The following is an 18,096-nucleotide window of genomic DNA, read 5'->3' as shown; positions in this document are numbered from 1 at the left end:
GGGGGTGAGTGGTGTCATGCATAGAATTAACAGTGGAAAAAATTTGGCCACAACACTAGCGTCAACTTTAACTAAAAGTTTACGAATATTAAGATTTCTAGCAAGAGTAAGTCCACGAGCGAGTTACATGGCTGGCAGTGGAGTTGAGGGAAATGGCGTGAGCTGAGTTGGAGTTGAACATGCCATTGGCGAAGAAGTTCAATGCGAGAATGTCTTCTTGATCCGATGAGAGGGGCTTGGGAGTGGCACGAATGGTGTCCACGATGTGGTGGGGTAAGACGAAAGGAAGTGTATGGAAAGACCACTTCCTTTGATGGTCCCAAACCTCTCTAACCCTTAAGGTGTCATTGTCCCAATTGAGAGGTCCATGAATAAAACTTCTAAGAGGTCCGTAACCCGTCCAGTTGTCATGCCAGAAACTAATGGAGTTATCATTACGAATCAACCACCTTGAACCATTATCACAAATGTCCTTGGCTTGATAGAGATTAGCCAAAGTGGGGGAAGCATGTTTGGGGGGGGGGGGTGGCTAGGTAAGAGTATTTTTTCCAGAACATTAAAGCATGCAAGTTCAAATATCCCAAAGATGTTTGGCAAGAAGAGCTTTGTTTCTGTGGATGCTTGTTTTGATGCCTAGACCACCCACGGCTTTGGGGAGGGTGATAGAACTTCAATTCATGAGGTGGATCTTTCTCTTAGTTGTGGAGTCCCTCCATAAGAAATTCTTGTTAATTTTGTCGATCTCTTTGCAAAATTTGGAGGGGAGCATGGTGTTATGCATAACATGCGTGGGAATGGCAGTGGTGACCGCTGTGATGAAGGTAAGACGACCAGCAAGGGAAAAGGCCGAAGCCTTCCAATTAGCTAGTTTGGAATGGAGCTAGTCGATGAGGAAATTGAAGGCCCTAGTATTTCACTTGCTCGTGAGAATGGGAATGCCGAGATATTTCCTGAAGTCACTGCAAGCTCTCATACCGAGTTCTCTTTCGACAGCACTAATGTTATCTGGAAAGGTATAGGGAGAGAAGAAAATCCTGGATTTAGAGAAAATGATCTTCTGTCTGGAAAAAGAGTAGAAGTTATTAAGGGTGTTTTTAATGGTTTAGTAGTTCCGTTTGGTGGCCGCAAAAAAAATGAGGTCGTCTGCGAAGAAGAGGTGAGAGAAGGTTGGGCCGTCTCTTGAAGTTCTAATCCCCGACCATGAGTGTGCGTCATTTACATAAAGGATGAGGTGGGCAAGATATTCCATGCCAAGAATAAAGATGTAAGGAGAGAAGGGATCTCCTTGTCTAATGCCTCTAGAAGGAAGGAAATGGTTCAGGTGTTCCCAATTAACTAGGACCAAAAGGCTAGAGATGGAAATGCAGGACATGATAAGCTCGATCCAATCCGTAGGGAAGTTAAAGAAGCTTAGGATATGCTTAGTAAAATCCTATTCAAGTTTGTCGAAGACTTTTTCAAGGTCGATTTTAAGCACCATGAGGCCTCGTTTGCTCTTTAAGATGGACATGGTATGTATGAGCTCCTGAGCGATAATGATGTTGTCGCTGGCCTTTCGGCCAGGGACGAAGCTAGCTTGGAAGGGGTGAATGAGGTCGTTCAGGTGAGGTTTTAATCTCTGAACTGGGACCTTAGTGATCATCTCGTATATGGTGTTGCAAAGACCGATGGGGTGATATTGGTGAATGGTTTCGAGTTTGCCAACTTTCGAAATGAGGCATATGAGGGTGGTGTTCAGGTCAAGAGGGATTTTTCTAGTCAAGAAAATGTCCTTTATGCGTGAAGTGATGGAATGACCAATAATGTTCCAAAACATTTGGAAAAAGATGGGGTGGAAGCCATCCGGGTCGGGGGCTTTTCACGGTTGAAAAGAGAAGATAACCCTCTTAATTTCATAATCAGTGACCTATCCAGAAATGGCTTAGAGGGTATGCAGAGGGTTGGGTTGGAAGTTGGGAGGGGGTGGCGGAGATAGGAACCGAAATGGCTTTCGAGGAGTAAAGCTTAGAGAAGTGGGCAAGAATAGAGGATTTAATCTCCGCTGGATTATAGGACCAATTGCCCACTGTATCTTTTAAGCACCATATTTTGTTGTGGTGTTTGCGGCAAATAGTGGAAAGATGGAAGTAGGTCGTATTTTGATCACCTTGCAAAGTCCAATTGGTTCTAGACTTAAAGGCCCAAAATTCCTCTTCAAGGTGAAGGACATGTTGGTATTCACCTGAAAGCTTTCTTTTTAGACTAATTAGGGAGTCGCTATGATTGGAGTAGAGAGCTTTTTGAATGACACCTAGCCGGGCAAGAAGCCTTTTCTTTTTATGAAAGATGTTGCCAAACGAGTTTTAGTTCCAAGACTTGACCTGCAGAGTGAAATCCATGAGGGCAAGAACAATATCATTCGGGTGAGCATTCCAAGATTCTCTAACGAGGTTTGGGAAGGAAGGATCGTTAAACCACATCATTTCAAGACGAAAGGGGTAAGTGCCTCAGTTGAAGGCAGTAGGGTGAGTGTCAATGAGGATAGGGTGATGGTCGGAGGAGGTCCGGGGGAGATGAAGAATGACGGTTTCGACGTAATGAAGCTTCCATTGAGGGTTGGATAAAACACGGTCGAGGCGTTTCATGGCCAGATCAGAATTTCTTTTGTTTGTCCAGGTAAAACGAGGGCCATTGTATCCGAGATCGAGGAGGTTGTAAGAATTGACGAAATCCTTAAAAATGAATGCCTGCGATTGTGAAGGGAACAACTGAGGCTTTCATGCTGGGCAAGAATCTCATTGAAGTCTCCAGCGAGAAGCCACAACGATGAGGGGTTGGGGGTAATGGAAGAGAGCTCATTCCAAAGAATAAGATGTTCATCTAACTTTGAGCTAGCGTAAATGGCAGAAAAAAGCCAAGAAGATAAGGGGTTAGCAAGACAAACCTGGATGAACATGTTGATGGACTGCTCAGTCATCGAGAGGATATCGAGTGTGACATTGTCCTCGTTCCAGAGTACCCAGATGCCACCCTGAAAGCCTAAAGTGTTAGAGCGGCACACACTGTCAAAACCAAGAGAGGAGCTGACGTCCTCGGAAGGTTGTATGAAAATACGAGTCTCCACGACAACTGTTATGTCTGGTCTATAAGTACGACAAAGGATGGTGAAGTTCCTTCGGAAGTTTTGGCTTCCTGCTCCTCTGCAGTTCTAGACAAAGATCTTCATTAGGAGGCTGTTAAAGGGGTTGGTCATATGGACATGACCGGATCTCCATTCCAGCGACGCTGGCGTCAGAAAGCTCCGTAGCTGCGGGTTGAGAAACAGGCGATGGATCATATCGTGATGAGGGATGTTTATATGGGTGTTGATTGAAAGTCTGAAGCACAAGACTTGGTGGCTGACGGTTATCGTAGCAGTCACTCTTGTCTCTCCATGAGGGGAGGAGAATGGATGCACTCTCTAGGGATAGAATGGCAGTCAAAGGTTCTTGGGCTGCGACCACGTTCCTTGCGGAAGGTTGGTTTAGGTGGATCGAAGGAGGGTGGGAAGAGAGATAAGGAGAAAGCTCATGGGCCGAGGTTGGGGGTGGAGAGAAATTATTGGAGAGACTAAGGCTAAGTCTTGGGAGAGTGGAATTATCACCCTTCCAACTAGGGTGTTCGGAGGTAACGTTGCTATCTGGGTTCTCAAGGTTCGCTCTAATTCCTCTTCGATATGAGTCCAGAACCGATCAGACAAGTTTGGATCCATCTTAGGAGATAATTCCCTATCGGCCTCAAGCAACCGTGGGAAAGGAGTGCCTAGTAGTTCTGGGTGCTTGTGTTGAAGAGGTTCAAAGAATGGGGAGGAGATTGGTCCATCAAGAAGGACAGCTGGAGCAATAGGTGTAGGAGAAGGGTTGGGGGGGAGGGGTGATGGTTGAGGTTAACAGGAAGAGAGAGGTGAGAGGTTAGCGTACTTTCCATCAAGGAAGGAGAGCTTTCCATATCAATGAAAGAATGGGGTTCGGTGTTAACCGCGGAACTGACAAAAGCATTCTTGGAGGAATCGATGGTGCCCAAGGGAGTAGAGTGAGAAACGATGGGAGGGAAAGGAGTGGGTTCCTTGGAGAAAGAAGAGGTAAGGTCGGGGTGAGGTTGGAGGTGATTATGGAAAGGTTTTTCAAAATTTGAAATAATGGGGGTGGCAGACGTAGGGTGTGTGTGTTGTCTTTTCAATTTGGACAGAATGGGCTGCAGAAGGTGCTGGTTGGGACTTTTGATGAGGGGTCCCAGTGTAGTCTTTATCCATATGGGTGTGGATGTCAAGGTCGAGGGATGTGGTTGCATGGATTCTTGGCTCCTGTTCACGTGAAGCAGGCATGATGCGCGTGTTGCGACTCGTAGGGGGTGTGTGTGGGGTCTGGGAGGGAGTTTGGGATCGAAGAGGTTTAAGTGGCTACTGATGGGAGCAGGATGGTGTTCCCTACTTGCGAGACTTGTGGTTTCTAACAATCATCCATTCCTCGAAGGGATTTGTGGTGTTAGTTTGATCGTGGGTGGGGTCGGGGGTAGGAATGGGATGAGAAAGGGATGAAGGTTTAGGATTTTGAGGGGGAAAAGGTCGAATGACTGATGGACAGCTAGAGACTCTGTGGCCCACGTAACCACATTCGAAATAGATGGTTGAGACACCTTCCTATTGAACCGATTGGAGTAAGGATCTGATACGAATCTTGGATGTGAAAGGGGAGTCCAAGTCTATTTGGATACATAAATAAGCGTACCTTCCTCCGACGTTGTCGATGGTGTGAGTATCGATCTTCAATACAGTGCCCAGCTAGTTCCCTATCATGCGGAGGATAGCAGTGTCATAGAGCTCAATGGGGAGTTTAGGCAGTCTGGTCCGGGCGGCGGTGGTTGTGAATCGTGCTTCTGAAGGTTGGAAGCCTGGCATCCATTGTCGGACAGAGAGAAACTGTTGGCCAATGAACCAAGGGCCTTCATTAATGACTTTCCAGTAGTCATCCTGGAATTTGAATCTGATGAGGAAATAATCCAGGCCAAGGTCAATACACTGTAGGTCCCCTTGCAGTTTCCATATTGCTCTAATCTTGAGGTCGAGGTACTTGAAGCCGAGGGACCTTCCAAAAGGTTTAACGATTAATGCAAATCTCCATGGGGCTTGGGTTTGCTGTTTTTCTTCACTGGAAAGGAGTATGATTGGAAAGGTGTCGTCGGGGTCTTCATCTAGGTCGGAGCCCGCGTCCTCATCTTGCAAGTGTAGGTTTTGGAGCATATGGTTTTCCCAGTCGGGAGAGAGATGAGTGAGGGAGTCTTTGTAGGATTTGATGGTGCGTTGGAGGTAGAAGCTAGTATCCGATGACTTATGCTTCTTGGTGCTTCAAACAAGATAATCTGCTTCTTCCGTTGAGCGGGCTGGTGAGGAAGTTGGTAGGGAGTCTTCAGTCTCCATCTCAGGCTGTAACTTTCTCAGTCCAGGATTTTAGGGAAGCTAATATATGCATAGGTGCATTAGCAAAGAGTGGGAAATTCTTTAACAAGACTTTGCTATCTCTGTGAAACACCTTCTACGTTTTATTGCTTTTGAATCTAGACTTTAATGGGCTTGTAGTTGATAGACTCTGCTCTAGTACTATAATTTTGTTTTTAAGTTAACGCAATCTTGACATAAACCCTCCCCCACCACCCCACACCAAAAAAAAAATCATCTAAAACAAATTCATTCTATCATGATTGCTTTTATCATCAAGTGATACACTGATTGTTTTTTAGTGTAAGTAGATTTTAAATTCTCAAATCCCTTATTTGATAATAAGTGATTTTACTAATTACTAATTGAGTTAATTAAAAATCACAAGCATGTGTCTGTTTAGGTGTAATTAATGTTTGGATTATTATCAATTTCATTATATAGGTTTTACAAAATGATTATCAAGTTAGTTTGTAATTGACGAATAGCAATTAAGCGGTCGTCCACTTATAAGGACGACTGTAAAGCACGTTTAAGTTGAGATAACTCCCACGGGCGAGCAATGAAAGGTCGTTCGCATGAACAGACAAACCTATGCACATTAAAGCTAGAAATTAATTCCACTAGGCCAGCTAGTAACAAGTAAATGCGCCAGAAGGGTTACAAAAGCTTTGATGAGCCAACGTTCGTACGTTGCACATTAAAGAGAATCTTCATTGCCATTAAATGCCTTAATTCATTCAGGTGAAAACGCCTAGAAGAGCATTAACGGGAAGAAATGTTAGCCAGAAGGCAGGTAATATAAAGCCAGCCAACCAGGTGAGAGATTCATTGAGAAACATATTATACTGCAATTGTCCTATCAACATAAAGCGATAATCTGACTTAGGCATCAGAGTGTCCTTGGCTGACACCACGCCGGTGTCCTCTGTTTTCATCCCTTGCCTTTTCGACAGGTATCAAAGTTCGTCCATTGGTAACGACGAGGAGCATACTGACAAGGTCACATTTGAGCTTCATCAGTAGTATTTATGTAATGTATAATTGTTAATATTTTTATGATTGAAGCTTAGTTTTCTTAAATTTTAGAGAGTGTACATGATACTACATCACTTAAAATTATACTAAATTGATTCCAACAAATATAGAATGAGAATTAATTTTAAACGATACGCTACTACATTCACCTTGAAATTTATTAATAACCAAATATTTACTTTAAAATGGACTCTCAATTTCAAAGCAAATTGGGAGATTCGATTTCTCAAAGTACTACTTTTCCAGAATTTTAAATTAAATAATTTAACTATTGTTCTACTTTTTTTTTTCCTTTCTCAATTTACTAATCGTCTAATCCCTAGTATCTTTTAACTATATATTGTAAACATTTTTTTTGTCTCTATTTGTTTTATTAAAAGTTTCTACATTTGCTTGAGAAAGTACAGTTTGAAAAAAGGGAAAAATGAAGGCACATGGGTACACGCTTAATTGAAATTTGTCTACTCTATCATTCTAAAACATGATCGATCTCTCTCTCTCTCTCTCTCTCCAAAAACCACCATTAAGATTACTATACCAGTTAATCTTGACGTGCATTTTACATAGGAATTCGGAATGAAAATGGCTACTTTATGAGAATTTGAGAAAATTTAATTGTTTGTTTAACAAAATTTTTCAAGAATTATAATTCCTATGTACATTTGAATTCTAATTCTCACCTTTTAAGCGTATGTAGTTAGTCTCATGAATTTTTTTCTTTCAGGAATTATTAATGCGACTCTTAAATTTAACTTCTCTCTCTCTCTCTCTCTCTCTCTCTCTCTCTCTCTCTCTCTTTTTGGTTAACCAAAGTAAGAAGGAGAATATACCTTCTGTATCCATTATAACAAAGTGCTACACAACTTTGTCAAATTTTGTCATGTAAGCGCCTGGCGGATGGGTGAATTGGCGAGGGTGCCGATCCTGGTTGTCCGCTCAGGTCTAGAGTCGTCAAGGAGTATCTCTTCCAACTTTTCTATGGGCTCCGCAACCGCCCGTTGCTTTTCTATTTTTAGGGCCTACAAGTGGTCGTCCATCTCTAGCATTGCTATGTAGCATTCGCGTGCTACCACTTGATCTCCTCGTAGCTCTCCCACTTCGTAATCCATGGGAAACTTGATCATCAAATGATAGGTTGAAGTTACGGCCTTCCATGAGTTAAGCGTGGGTCGGCCTATTATGGCATTGTAAGCGGATGAACAATTGACGATAAGGAAAGTCACATCCTTGGTAATCTGTTGAGGGTAATCTCCGATTGTCACAAGTAGTGTGACTGCCCTGACGGGGTATACTTTCATGCCTCCAAACCCAATGAGTGCTGCGTTGATCGATATGAGCCGTCCTCTCTCGATTCTCATCTGCTGGAATGCCGAGTAGTATAAGATATCAACCGAGCTTCCATTATCAACTAGGACCCGATGGGTGTTGTCGTCTCCCACCCGTATGCTAACAACGAGAGCATCATTGTGGGGGTGGTGGAGACGTCGGGCATCTTCCTCTGAAAACCCAACTATGGGGTTGTCCACCGGTGCCACTTTTGGGACAAAACCCATCAGCGGACGCCTGGACGTTTTGAACCATCCTAAGGTAGGTCTTTTGTGCCCTCCTAGTCGAGCCATATGCTATAGTGCCCCCTACTATCATCCTTATGTCCCCTAAGGGCGGCCTAGGGCGCTCATCATTCCTCATAACAGCCTTTTCTTGCGGCGGGTTGTTATTCCTTGCTGACAAACCGTTGGGTTTTATGAGGGCCTTGATCTGTTGCTTCAAGTCATAGCATTCAGATGTGTCGTGATTGTGCTCACGATGAAAACAACATTACTTGTCTTTGGACCTCCTGCTAGGATCTCCCTTTAACTTGCCAGGCCACGTCAAGGTTGCATCATCCTTGATCTGCATCAGGACTTGATCGATCAGGGCAGTTAGCGGGGTGAAATTAGTAAACCTTTTAGTGGGAGGTTTGGAACGCTTGTCCTCCCGTTGGTCTTTAGTCCTAGTCGTCTTTCGTCCCCTTTCCTACCACACATCTTCTTGCCTATCCCTCTTCCTGGGTCTTTCCTTGCGGGCCAGCAATTCGCCTTCTGCGTTCATGTACTAGATGGCTCGGTAAAGTACCTCCAACATGGTCTTCGGGTTGTATTTATATAAGAAGAACAAAAACTTCCCCTTCCGCAAGCCATTAGTGAAGGCAGTAACAAGTATCTTGTCATCAACCTTATCTGTCGAAAGGGCTTCTCTGTTGAAGCGAGCAATGTAGGACCTTAGTGTTTCGTCCTCCCGTTGCTTGATGCTCATTAGGCATGTAGTGGATTTCTTGTACTTGTGCCCCCTTATAAAGTATGATGCAAACTGCGCATTTAACTCTTTGAAGGTACTAATAGAGGTAGGTGTCAATCTGTTGAACCATACCCTAGCGGGACCTTTTAGTGTGGTGGGAAAAGCTTGGCATATGATCTCGTCCGGAACACCCTGTAAGTGCATGAGGGTTTTGAATGACTCCAAGTGGTCTAAGGGATCCTTAGACCTATCATAGGCTTCTATCTGCGGCATATGGAACTTTGTTGGAAGGGAGAACAAAGTGACGGGTGCTGTAAAAGGCGAATCCGTCTGATGGACCAGCTCGTCGAGGTCGTTTGACACCCGTCCCTTGAGGGCTTTCATCATGAAGTCCATCCTCTCCTTCATCATATGTATTTCTACGGCAATGTATGGAGGTGCCATGTCAACGATAGACGGGCGGTTGGTGTCCTATTGCTCTTGTCTGCTCAGGGCGTTGCTGCCCCCCAGTCCTTCTTGATCTCGTCTTTCGGCGGTGTGCTGGGGGCTATTAGCCTCTTGCTCCTCTCCCTGATTATTGGGCCCTGCATTCCTTTGACACAGCTATTCTTCCAAATCGTGGTTTTGCTTAGTAAGACGTTCCACGGCCGCGGCTAGAGTCTGTAGCTGCCTTTCGAGCAATAGACATATCTAGTTAAAAAAGTATTGAAGGTAAGTCACATTCAAAAGGAAAAACTTGAAATTTTTACTATTTTTAAGACTAAAAATAAATTTCATAATGGATTACTATCACATATTCACAGCTTCAGATAGATTATACACATCAACTTTCCCAATCAATTCACCACGGTGATCCATTTGATTATATGCGTATAACATGTCAAAGGACTAAAAATGAACCTCATAGGCTTTGAATGATTCCAAGTGGTCTAAGGATCCCTTAGACCTGTCATAGGCTTCTATCTGCGGCATATAGAACTTTGTTGGAAGGGGGAACAAAGTGACGAGTGCTGTAAAGGGCAAATCCGTCCGATGGACTAGCTCGTCGAGGTCGTTTGACACCCGTCCCTTGAGGGCATTCATCATGAAGTTCATCATCTCCTTCATCATCTGCATTTCTACAGCAATGTGTGGAGGTGCCATGTCAACGATAGACGGGCAGTTGGTGTCCTGTTGCTCTTGTCAGCTCAGGGCGTTGCTGCCCTCCAGTCCTTCTTGCCTTTCGACGGTGTGTTGGGGGCTGTTAGCCTCTTACTCCTCTCCCTGATTATTGGGCCCTGCGTTCCTTTGACATAGCTGTTCTTCCAAATCGTGGTTTTGCTTAGTAAGGCGTTCCACAGCCATGGCTAGAGTCTGTACCTGCCTTTCGAGGGCAGTAATGCGTGGTTCACCTTCTTGATTGTTGTTGGTTGTCATTGAGTGTGTGAGGACCATACAACTCTTTGTTCGGGAAGCGGTAATATGGCTACTTTCTCATTTTCCCACAAACGATGCCAAGTAATAATGCTCTGACATCATTAGTGAGTTGTAGATTCCAAAGCGCTCCAATGGGTACCTGTGGAATAAGAACAAATAAACCAAATAGAAGGCACTGGTGTGGTATCTGCTAAGGACCCTCTGAAGGTCAAGTTAGTGAATGAGAAATCTCCAAGAACTTTGTAGTGAGAGAGCTAAAGATTTTTCGCGTACCTGTTGAATATGGAGGTCTAGTGTTTATATAGTGGCGAGTAGAGAGCTAAGATCCCTTAGAAGTAGGGATCTTTCCTTGTAGATGAGATTTGGTATTAGGGTTTCCGAGATTTTAAGATGTCTTTCCATATGGAGAAGATATGATAGCATGATAAGGTCTTTGTGTGTGATGTGCAAGGTATTTCCATTCACGAATATTCATGAGGACCAAGTAAGGCCACGTAGGACCTATCAGTCTCTCCACCCATCAGCTTCATGGTTACCCGTCTGTTTGTAGGGAAATACATCTGTCGGCCCTTGCGGGGGCATCACCCATTGAGAGTCCCGTCGATATGTTCCCCCCGTCTATCCTTCTGGGGCTTTTGTCAGTTTGTGAAGCCAACGGTCTTGTAGAGGCCGTCTGCTCCCTTATAAGTTACTTTGTCAAAAATACCCCCATCACTCACCTTTTAAGCGTATCTAGTCTCATGCATTTTGTTCTTGCAGGAATTATTAATGTGACTCTTATATTTAACTTTTCTCTTCTTTTTTTTTTTTTGTTAACCAAAGTAAGAAGGAGAGTATACATTCTTAATCCATTATAACAAAGTGCTACACAACTTTGTCGAATTTTGTCATGTAAGCAATACTTATAGTGACAAGGTTATGAAAGGACTGATTTGAATCATTTATAATTTTTTCAGACTAAAATTAAACTTTCACAAAAGACCATGATCTTTAAAGTTTGGGTTAAGTTTTATTTTAATTCCTTAAAATATAAAATTCCTTTTTAATTCTAAATAATTATAATCATATCAAAGTTAGTCCTTCTATGGTGTGTATGTTATAATCTAGTGATACTCACTTTGTTGAATTTTTTCACTTGATCAATAATCATAATGACAAGGCTATAAAAAGAAAAAGTTTGACTTACCTATAGTACTTTTTAAAAATGAATCTTTTTTTTGTTTTAATTAGAGATTGTCACATCACCTACTAAGTAAATAAAAAGTGAGGATTAAAACTCACTACCATTTATCATTGTATATTTAAAACAACGGACATATTTAGTTAAAAAAGTATTGAAGGTAAGTCACATCCAAAAGGAAAAACTTGAAATTTTTACTATTTTTAAGACTAAAAATAAATTTTAATAATGGATTACTATCACATATTCACAGCTTCAGATAGATTATACACATCAACTTTCCCAATCAATTCACCACGGTGATCCATTTGATTATATGCGTATAACATGTCAAAGGACTAAAAATGAACCTCCCCCGTTGATTCACCAACTCTTATCGCAATATCATCTTTTTTTATATGAAATTATAGCAATATCATCTATAATTCATTTCAGTGGTAGGTTATATCATTTGTCATCCTTTTTCAATGGTCATCGCCTCATTGGCCAACAAGAACACCCCATGTGCATGACCCACATGTGAAGCTCATCTAGAAATATGTAGTACATTACGTGCACTTAATAATTTCACCACCGAAGATTGAATTCTACGACAATTGCAAACTTAGAAACTAAATTGATAAAATTGAAATGGAGCAAAATGACAATTGCCTAAAATTAAATAGTGTAATATAAAATTTGATTCTAAATTAAATTATTGATTTTATAGTAAAAATAAATGGTATGTAATTTTTTGTTACTTTTTTTAAGGTACAACCAAAAAATGAGTATATATAATAGTTAGTACGTAGATTACTTAATTAATATGATATATTAGTTGCGTTTTGACAACATCTTACAAAAGATAGTATAAATATATTAGTAAATATGAATATATGAAAAGAAATAATCTAATGTATACTTTCCTTTTTTTTTTCTTTATCTTTTATTTAAATTTTTATTACACATTTTTAATTTATCTCTCTATACTAGTTTTAATTCATTAAAAAAACTGGAACCAAATGAAATATGAATATACAACCTCATATATTATTAATTATTTTTTTTTTTTTTTGTATTTACAAAAATTGGTTAGACAAGGATGATCAATGATGCTTTCCTACCTGAGTGTGACCATTGTAGCAATATAACCACTCTCAAGCTAAGAACCCACACCAAAAACTTTGATGAGTTAAATGAACAGTCTGCAAATAAGTTCGAACCTATGCCCAGAAGCATGGTTGGATCAAGCCCTTTCCACTAGGCCACCAACGTGTTGGTATTTTATTTATTAAATATGTTAGTAATTAGGATAATGGATAAACCATTATACATAAAAGGTATGCCCTTAGCCTTAGCTCCAAAGATGGGTGTTTTAACTAGAGAACCGACCCCCCTTTCCCTTAGCCCCAGAAAAGGATTGTCTTGTTGATTAGCACTTTGCAAAGCAGAAAGACAAGTTAGGACACCCCAATAATTTTGTTCTCATAAATAACTTTACAAGGATTACAAAAACAATGATGGCTTGGCCATTATTGTTGCTTATAGTAACTATAACTTTATTTATTTTAGTGGGTTACAATTAACTCATCTAATAATAAAGTCTTGAATTATGTTTACATCAAAAATTTGATACCATCATAACTTCAATCCAATCTATCAAAAAGCTTATTTTATTTCATAAGAGCATGGTCGGTACAATGAAAATCACATACTAATTACAATATACATGAAGGAGAAACAATTAAGGACATTGCTTCGACACACTTTCACTGTATCATAGTGGTACGAAACTGTTTTTTCCCCCAATAAAACAAACAAAATATGATTCCATACAGTGGATTCTAGCTGGAATTCTTTATTTTTTGCTAATGATTTTAGCGAGGACTTCAATTCACCTTTGCTTGGGATCCAAACGTAAGGGAGAAGAATGTGAGTGACATCGAAGTAAACAACGTACACGTCTTGGACTCTACATTGTAAAAGCATCCCACGCATTGCCCATGTGAGACCTACTCAAAAAAGTTCTATTCTTGCCACTAGTTCTATTGTAATTATTAAGGGACACAAGCACAACCTTCTTATTCGATAAAGAAGTCCCATGATCATGATTCATGAGGCATCCCTATATCGTTAAACGGGCCAAACTGGTTTCAGCTTATAATTGCCAACCATAGCCATATTATAAATGATAGAGACAAGCATGCCTTAGTGATAGCTAGAAACATGGGACAATATGGTATCATTTTTCTGTCTTTGCTTTCAAACCTGTCTATGGCTATGAGTTTCTTCAATTATGATGAAGATCAGAAACTACTATCACCACTCTTTGCTTCAGGAAATTAGCATGTTAGCCTTATCTATTTCATGCTCCATGGCCAATCTAGTCATCAATTTGATCGAGCACACTTGCTCTTGATTTTTCTCTTTTTGCCATTTTTGGTGACCACAGAAACAATAAATGAAATGGTGATTAACATTAGTGTAATTGAAGAATCCAAATTTAAGCAGCTATGGCCCAGAGACCACTCAGATTTTACCAAGCAGCTCATATACAAAATCCTATCACCCAATGCTACAATTGATCAGTCTCAAAAAAAAAAGGACCACATGTACTTTCTATTTCTACTCATTTGATTACTTCAACACACACTTGATTTGGTAAACCAAAACTTTGTTTTATTATTAAGAATATATATTGCTACAGATCCCAACATATATATATATATATTATAAAAGATAAAGAATTTAGGAATTGTTAATTGATGAGCGAGCAAATCACTCAAGTGATTGGAACATGTTTCCTGGCCGGTGCAAGCGCTTTGACCTTTATTATTAGTCAAACAAGTAAACGGCAAGCTTTGCCCCTCCTCTCATGAAGGAAATGCGATTGTTATCTTTTTGAGAACATCCCAGAACCCAGCATAGCCCAAATGAAGATTGGAAAATAGTGCAATGATAAAGTACATTAACAAATAAAAAAGTGGATTGAGTAAAATGGAAAATTGCAATGATGGTTTTAGGAGGAAAACTAGAGTGGTGAACACTCGCACGCATAAGAATGCAACGTGTTTGGTAATATTGTTCTAGTGCTCAACTGTGACAATGCTGAATCATGAAGTTCAAAATATTATTTTGGACCCAAAAAGAATGCAAAAATAAATTAAGAAAATGGACACCAAAATTGTAGGTAGGGGCAAAACATATAGCCAGAAGGTTCAAAGTGTTTTTTGCTCCAGGTTCAAACTACATTCTACAAACATATAAAGTTATAAACACCAACGACCATTGCCAATGCTCCACCTAACTCCTTCAGATATGACTAGCTTGGCTGCCATAAAACTCCCGAGGCAAAGGACGGTCTCTTGCCAAGTTGAGCTTCAAGGAAGGTGGAGTTATCAAAGTATTTAGCTTTGAATACCTGGTAGAACAAAGTGTTGTGGTTTTTCAAGAGGCGCCACCCTTGCTTTGCTAGAAGTATTAGATTGAAGGCTCGCAAATTTCTAAAGCCCATCCCCCCATCAGTTTTAGGTGTGCAAAGCTTGTCCCAGGCTACCCATGGTATTTTTCTCTCTTCTTTTTTCTGACCCCACCAAAGCTGGCTGATCATGGCTCCCAAGTCCTTGCATAAAGAGTCTAGAAGCTTGAAACAACTTATGGTGTAGGTGGGGGTAGCTTGAGCAACAACTTTGATAAGTGTCTCTCTCTCTGCACTCGACAACAACTTTCCTTTCCAACCTGCGATCTTTTTCCCAACGTGGTCCTTTATCTTATTAAAAGCTTACTTTTTGTTCATGCCGATAAGTGAGGGTAGGCCTAGGTACTGTTCATGCTGTTTTATGATTTGAGCATCGAAGAGGTTTTTGATGGCGTCTTGGGTATCGGGGGTAGTGTTTTTGCTGAAAAACAGGGAAGTTTTCTCTCGGTTCATCTTTTGACCCGAGGTAGCTTCATAGTCCTATAGAATCTCCTAGATTCTTTTGCATTCATTCATGTTGCCCTTACAAAAGATGAGGTTGTTGTCTGCAAAAAAGCAGATGAGAGATGGATGGCGCTTTCCTGCAAATAGCAACGCCATTGATGTGTCCCTGTTGTTGTCCCCTGTTCAGCATTGCCGAGAGCCCCTCAGCACATATGAGGAAGAGGTAGGGTGATATGGGATCGCCTTGGCAGATTCCCCTGGATGCCCTGATCGATCCTTTCGGTTCCCCATTGATGAGGATGGAGTAGGTGGCAATTTTTACACACATCATTGTAAGAGAAATCCATTGCTCATGAAACCCCAGTTTTCGCATGATCATTTCTAGGCACAGCTATTCAACTTGATCAAATGCTTTGCTCATGTCGAGTTTGATTGCCATGAGGCCTTCCTTGCCTTTCCGTCGCTGGTTGATGTGGTGCATTGTCTCAAAAGCCACAAGTACGTTATCTGTAATCAACCTGTTAGAAAGAAAAGCACTCTAGGAGGTACTAATAATGTTAGGCAGCACTTTCTTGAGTCAGTTAGCCAGGACCTTGGAAACAATGCGAGATAATACATTGCATAGGCTTATGGGGCGGTAGTCCATGATTGTCTGGGGGTTTTTTTTCTTTGGGATGAGACAAATATGGGCAGCATTAATATCAACAGGCATATTTCCAGAGTTTAAGATATTTAGAACACATTTAGTAGTATTTGGCCCAACAATATTCTAGAATTTTTGGTAGAAGACAAGGGGCATATCTTCGGGTCTTGGAGACTTCATTGGATGCATATGTTGAAGGGCTCTCCAAACTTCATCAGGTTGGAACTCCTTGGTTAGGACCATGTTCATTTCCCCTGTTACTTTGGGTTCAAGGACCTGCTCCACCGCAATAAATTGTGTGGGCCTGTCAGACGTGAAGATGGATGTATAGTATTCCAGAGTGGTCCTTTCAATGCCTTTTTCAATGCTCTGCCACACTCCTGATCGTCCAAGAGGCCTTGAATGGCATTCTTCCTTTGTCTTTGACTTGCCGTAGAGTAGAAGAACTTTGTGTTTGTGTTCCTATTGCCCTGTTGCATCCATAGAGAATGGGATCTTTGCCACCACATATCGTTTTCCTTATCTAGTAGGTCGTTTATTTCTTTCCAGAGGAGATGGATATCCTCAGCAAACTCATGGAGCATATCAAGAGACTCCAAATATTGGAGTTTATCCTATTTTTCCTTCAGTTGTTTATCAACGCGCCCGAAAACATTCATGTTCCACTATTGGAGTTGTTTGACAACTTTTGATTCGATCTTGTGTCGTTGGGACATCACTGGGAGTGTGTGGCATGGACCATGCAAGCTCAACAACCTCCTTACATTCCGCATCACAGAGCCACATTGTTTCGAAGTGGAATCGAGGCTTTTTTCTTCCATTTTTGGGAGTATGAGATGAGTGAAGGATCAAGGAGCAGTGGTCAGAGGCGGCCATGGACTTGTATTGCACCCTCTCTCCTAGGAATAAGCTTTTCCAGTTTGAGTTGGCTACCATTTTGTCTAGCTTGACTAGGGTTCTTTGCTCGCCAAATCTTCCATTGCACCACGTGAAACTCAAACCGCTAAAACCCAAGTCAAGAAGGTCGCATGCATCGAGGGCATTTCTAAAAGCTTGCATTTGGTCTGCACTCCTCTTTGCCCCACCGCATTTCTCGTCCAGGTGAGTAATCTCATTGAAATCTCCAAAAACTATCCATGGTAGGCTGAGTTGCGTATTTAAGTGCTCTAGAAGCTTCCAAGATATATGCCTTTGTTGAGCATCCAGGTGTCCATAGAAACCGGTCGCTTGCCACCTTAGGTTTGTTTCATGGTCAGAGATGATCACGTCAACATGGGAGTTTGAGTACTTGTGGACTTCAACGTTACTTCCTTTTTTCCACATCAAGGAAAGTCCTCCACTTCTACCATCACTAAGGACAGTAATTCCTTGCGTATATTCCAACTTTGCTTGAACTTTTTTCATGAAAGAAATATCAGCCTTCGTCTCCACTAGGAAGACCAGTAGGGGAGCTTCGTCTCTCACCATCTTGGTGAGCATTAGAACTGCCCGAGAGTCCCTAAGCCCTCGACAGTTCCAAGATAATATACTCATTAAGCTGGGCGGGGCTGCTTCGCAGCCTCCGCCACACCACCATCCATGTTGTGTTCATTTCCTAGATGTTGCCCTACTTTCTGTTTTCCTTTACATTGCTTCAACGAGATTGAGTTTGAATCAAGCTCTTGTAAAGGACTCGGCCCAATTCTCTTTTTGTTTGAAGAGACAATAGCTTGGAGTGGGTCAGTATTTTCCTTTTCATTTTTTCTGTTAATGCATTTCCAATATCTGGTCTTAGGCCCAATGGGCTCGTCAACCTAGCCCAAATCCTTGTTGTATATCATTACCATTAGCCCATCTGTGTGGTCCGTGTAGGTAGCTAGGCTTTGTACATTAATCAAGCCCCTGAGTGGTAAGTTAACATCTTCTTCATCTATCACCATCATTTCCTCTCCTGTAGCTATCATCGGATGTGCTACACCTACCCCCGATGCGTTGGACTTTTTTCTGTCCAAGGAATAGCCACTTTCAGGTCTTGTACATCCATGCTTTTTCTCGGTTTCAGCGACAGTTGCTTCTGCAGGCTTTGTCTCCGATTTTGTCCCAGGTTCGGAGTTAGTTGGCGCATGTGATTCCTTTGAGTTGGTCAGCATAGTGGCAGAGGGCCTAGTGTCACTAGCTTGCTCAATCACGTGAGGCGCACCTACCATCCT

General features: G+C 41.5%; 2 protein-coding genes across 2 annotated transcripts; both read right to left on the bottom strand.

Moving 5' to 3' along the window:
* Positions 1 to 7,509: 7,509 nt before the first annotated feature.
* Positions 7,510 to 8,043, bottom strand: LOC142608953 (uncharacterized). The gene has a single exon (XM_075780604.1). It carries the CDS (start codon positions 8,041 to 8,043, stop codon positions 7,510 to 7,512), a length of 534 nt encoding a protein of 177 aa, XP_075636719.1.
* Positions 8,044 to 16,543: 8,500 nt separating this feature from the next.
* Positions 16,544 to 17,440, bottom strand: LOC142608952 (uncharacterized). Its single transcript, XM_075780603.1, has one exon. It carries the CDS (start codon positions 17,438 to 17,440, stop codon positions 16,544 to 16,546), a length of 897 nt encoding a protein of 298 aa, XP_075636718.1.
* Positions 17,441 to 18,096: the final 656 nt, after the last annotated feature.

This window comes from Castanea sativa, chromosome 9 (assembly GCF_040712315.1).
Source record: "Castanea sativa cultivar Marrone di Chiusa Pesio chromosome 9, ASM4071231v1".
NCBI classification, from domain to species: domain Eukaryota; kingdom Viridiplantae; phylum Streptophyta; class Magnoliopsida; order Fagales; family Fagaceae; genus Castanea; species Castanea sativa.
The sequence above is the reverse complement of the archived record's forward strand: the minus strand, read 5'-3'. Positions and strand labels throughout refer to the sequence as shown.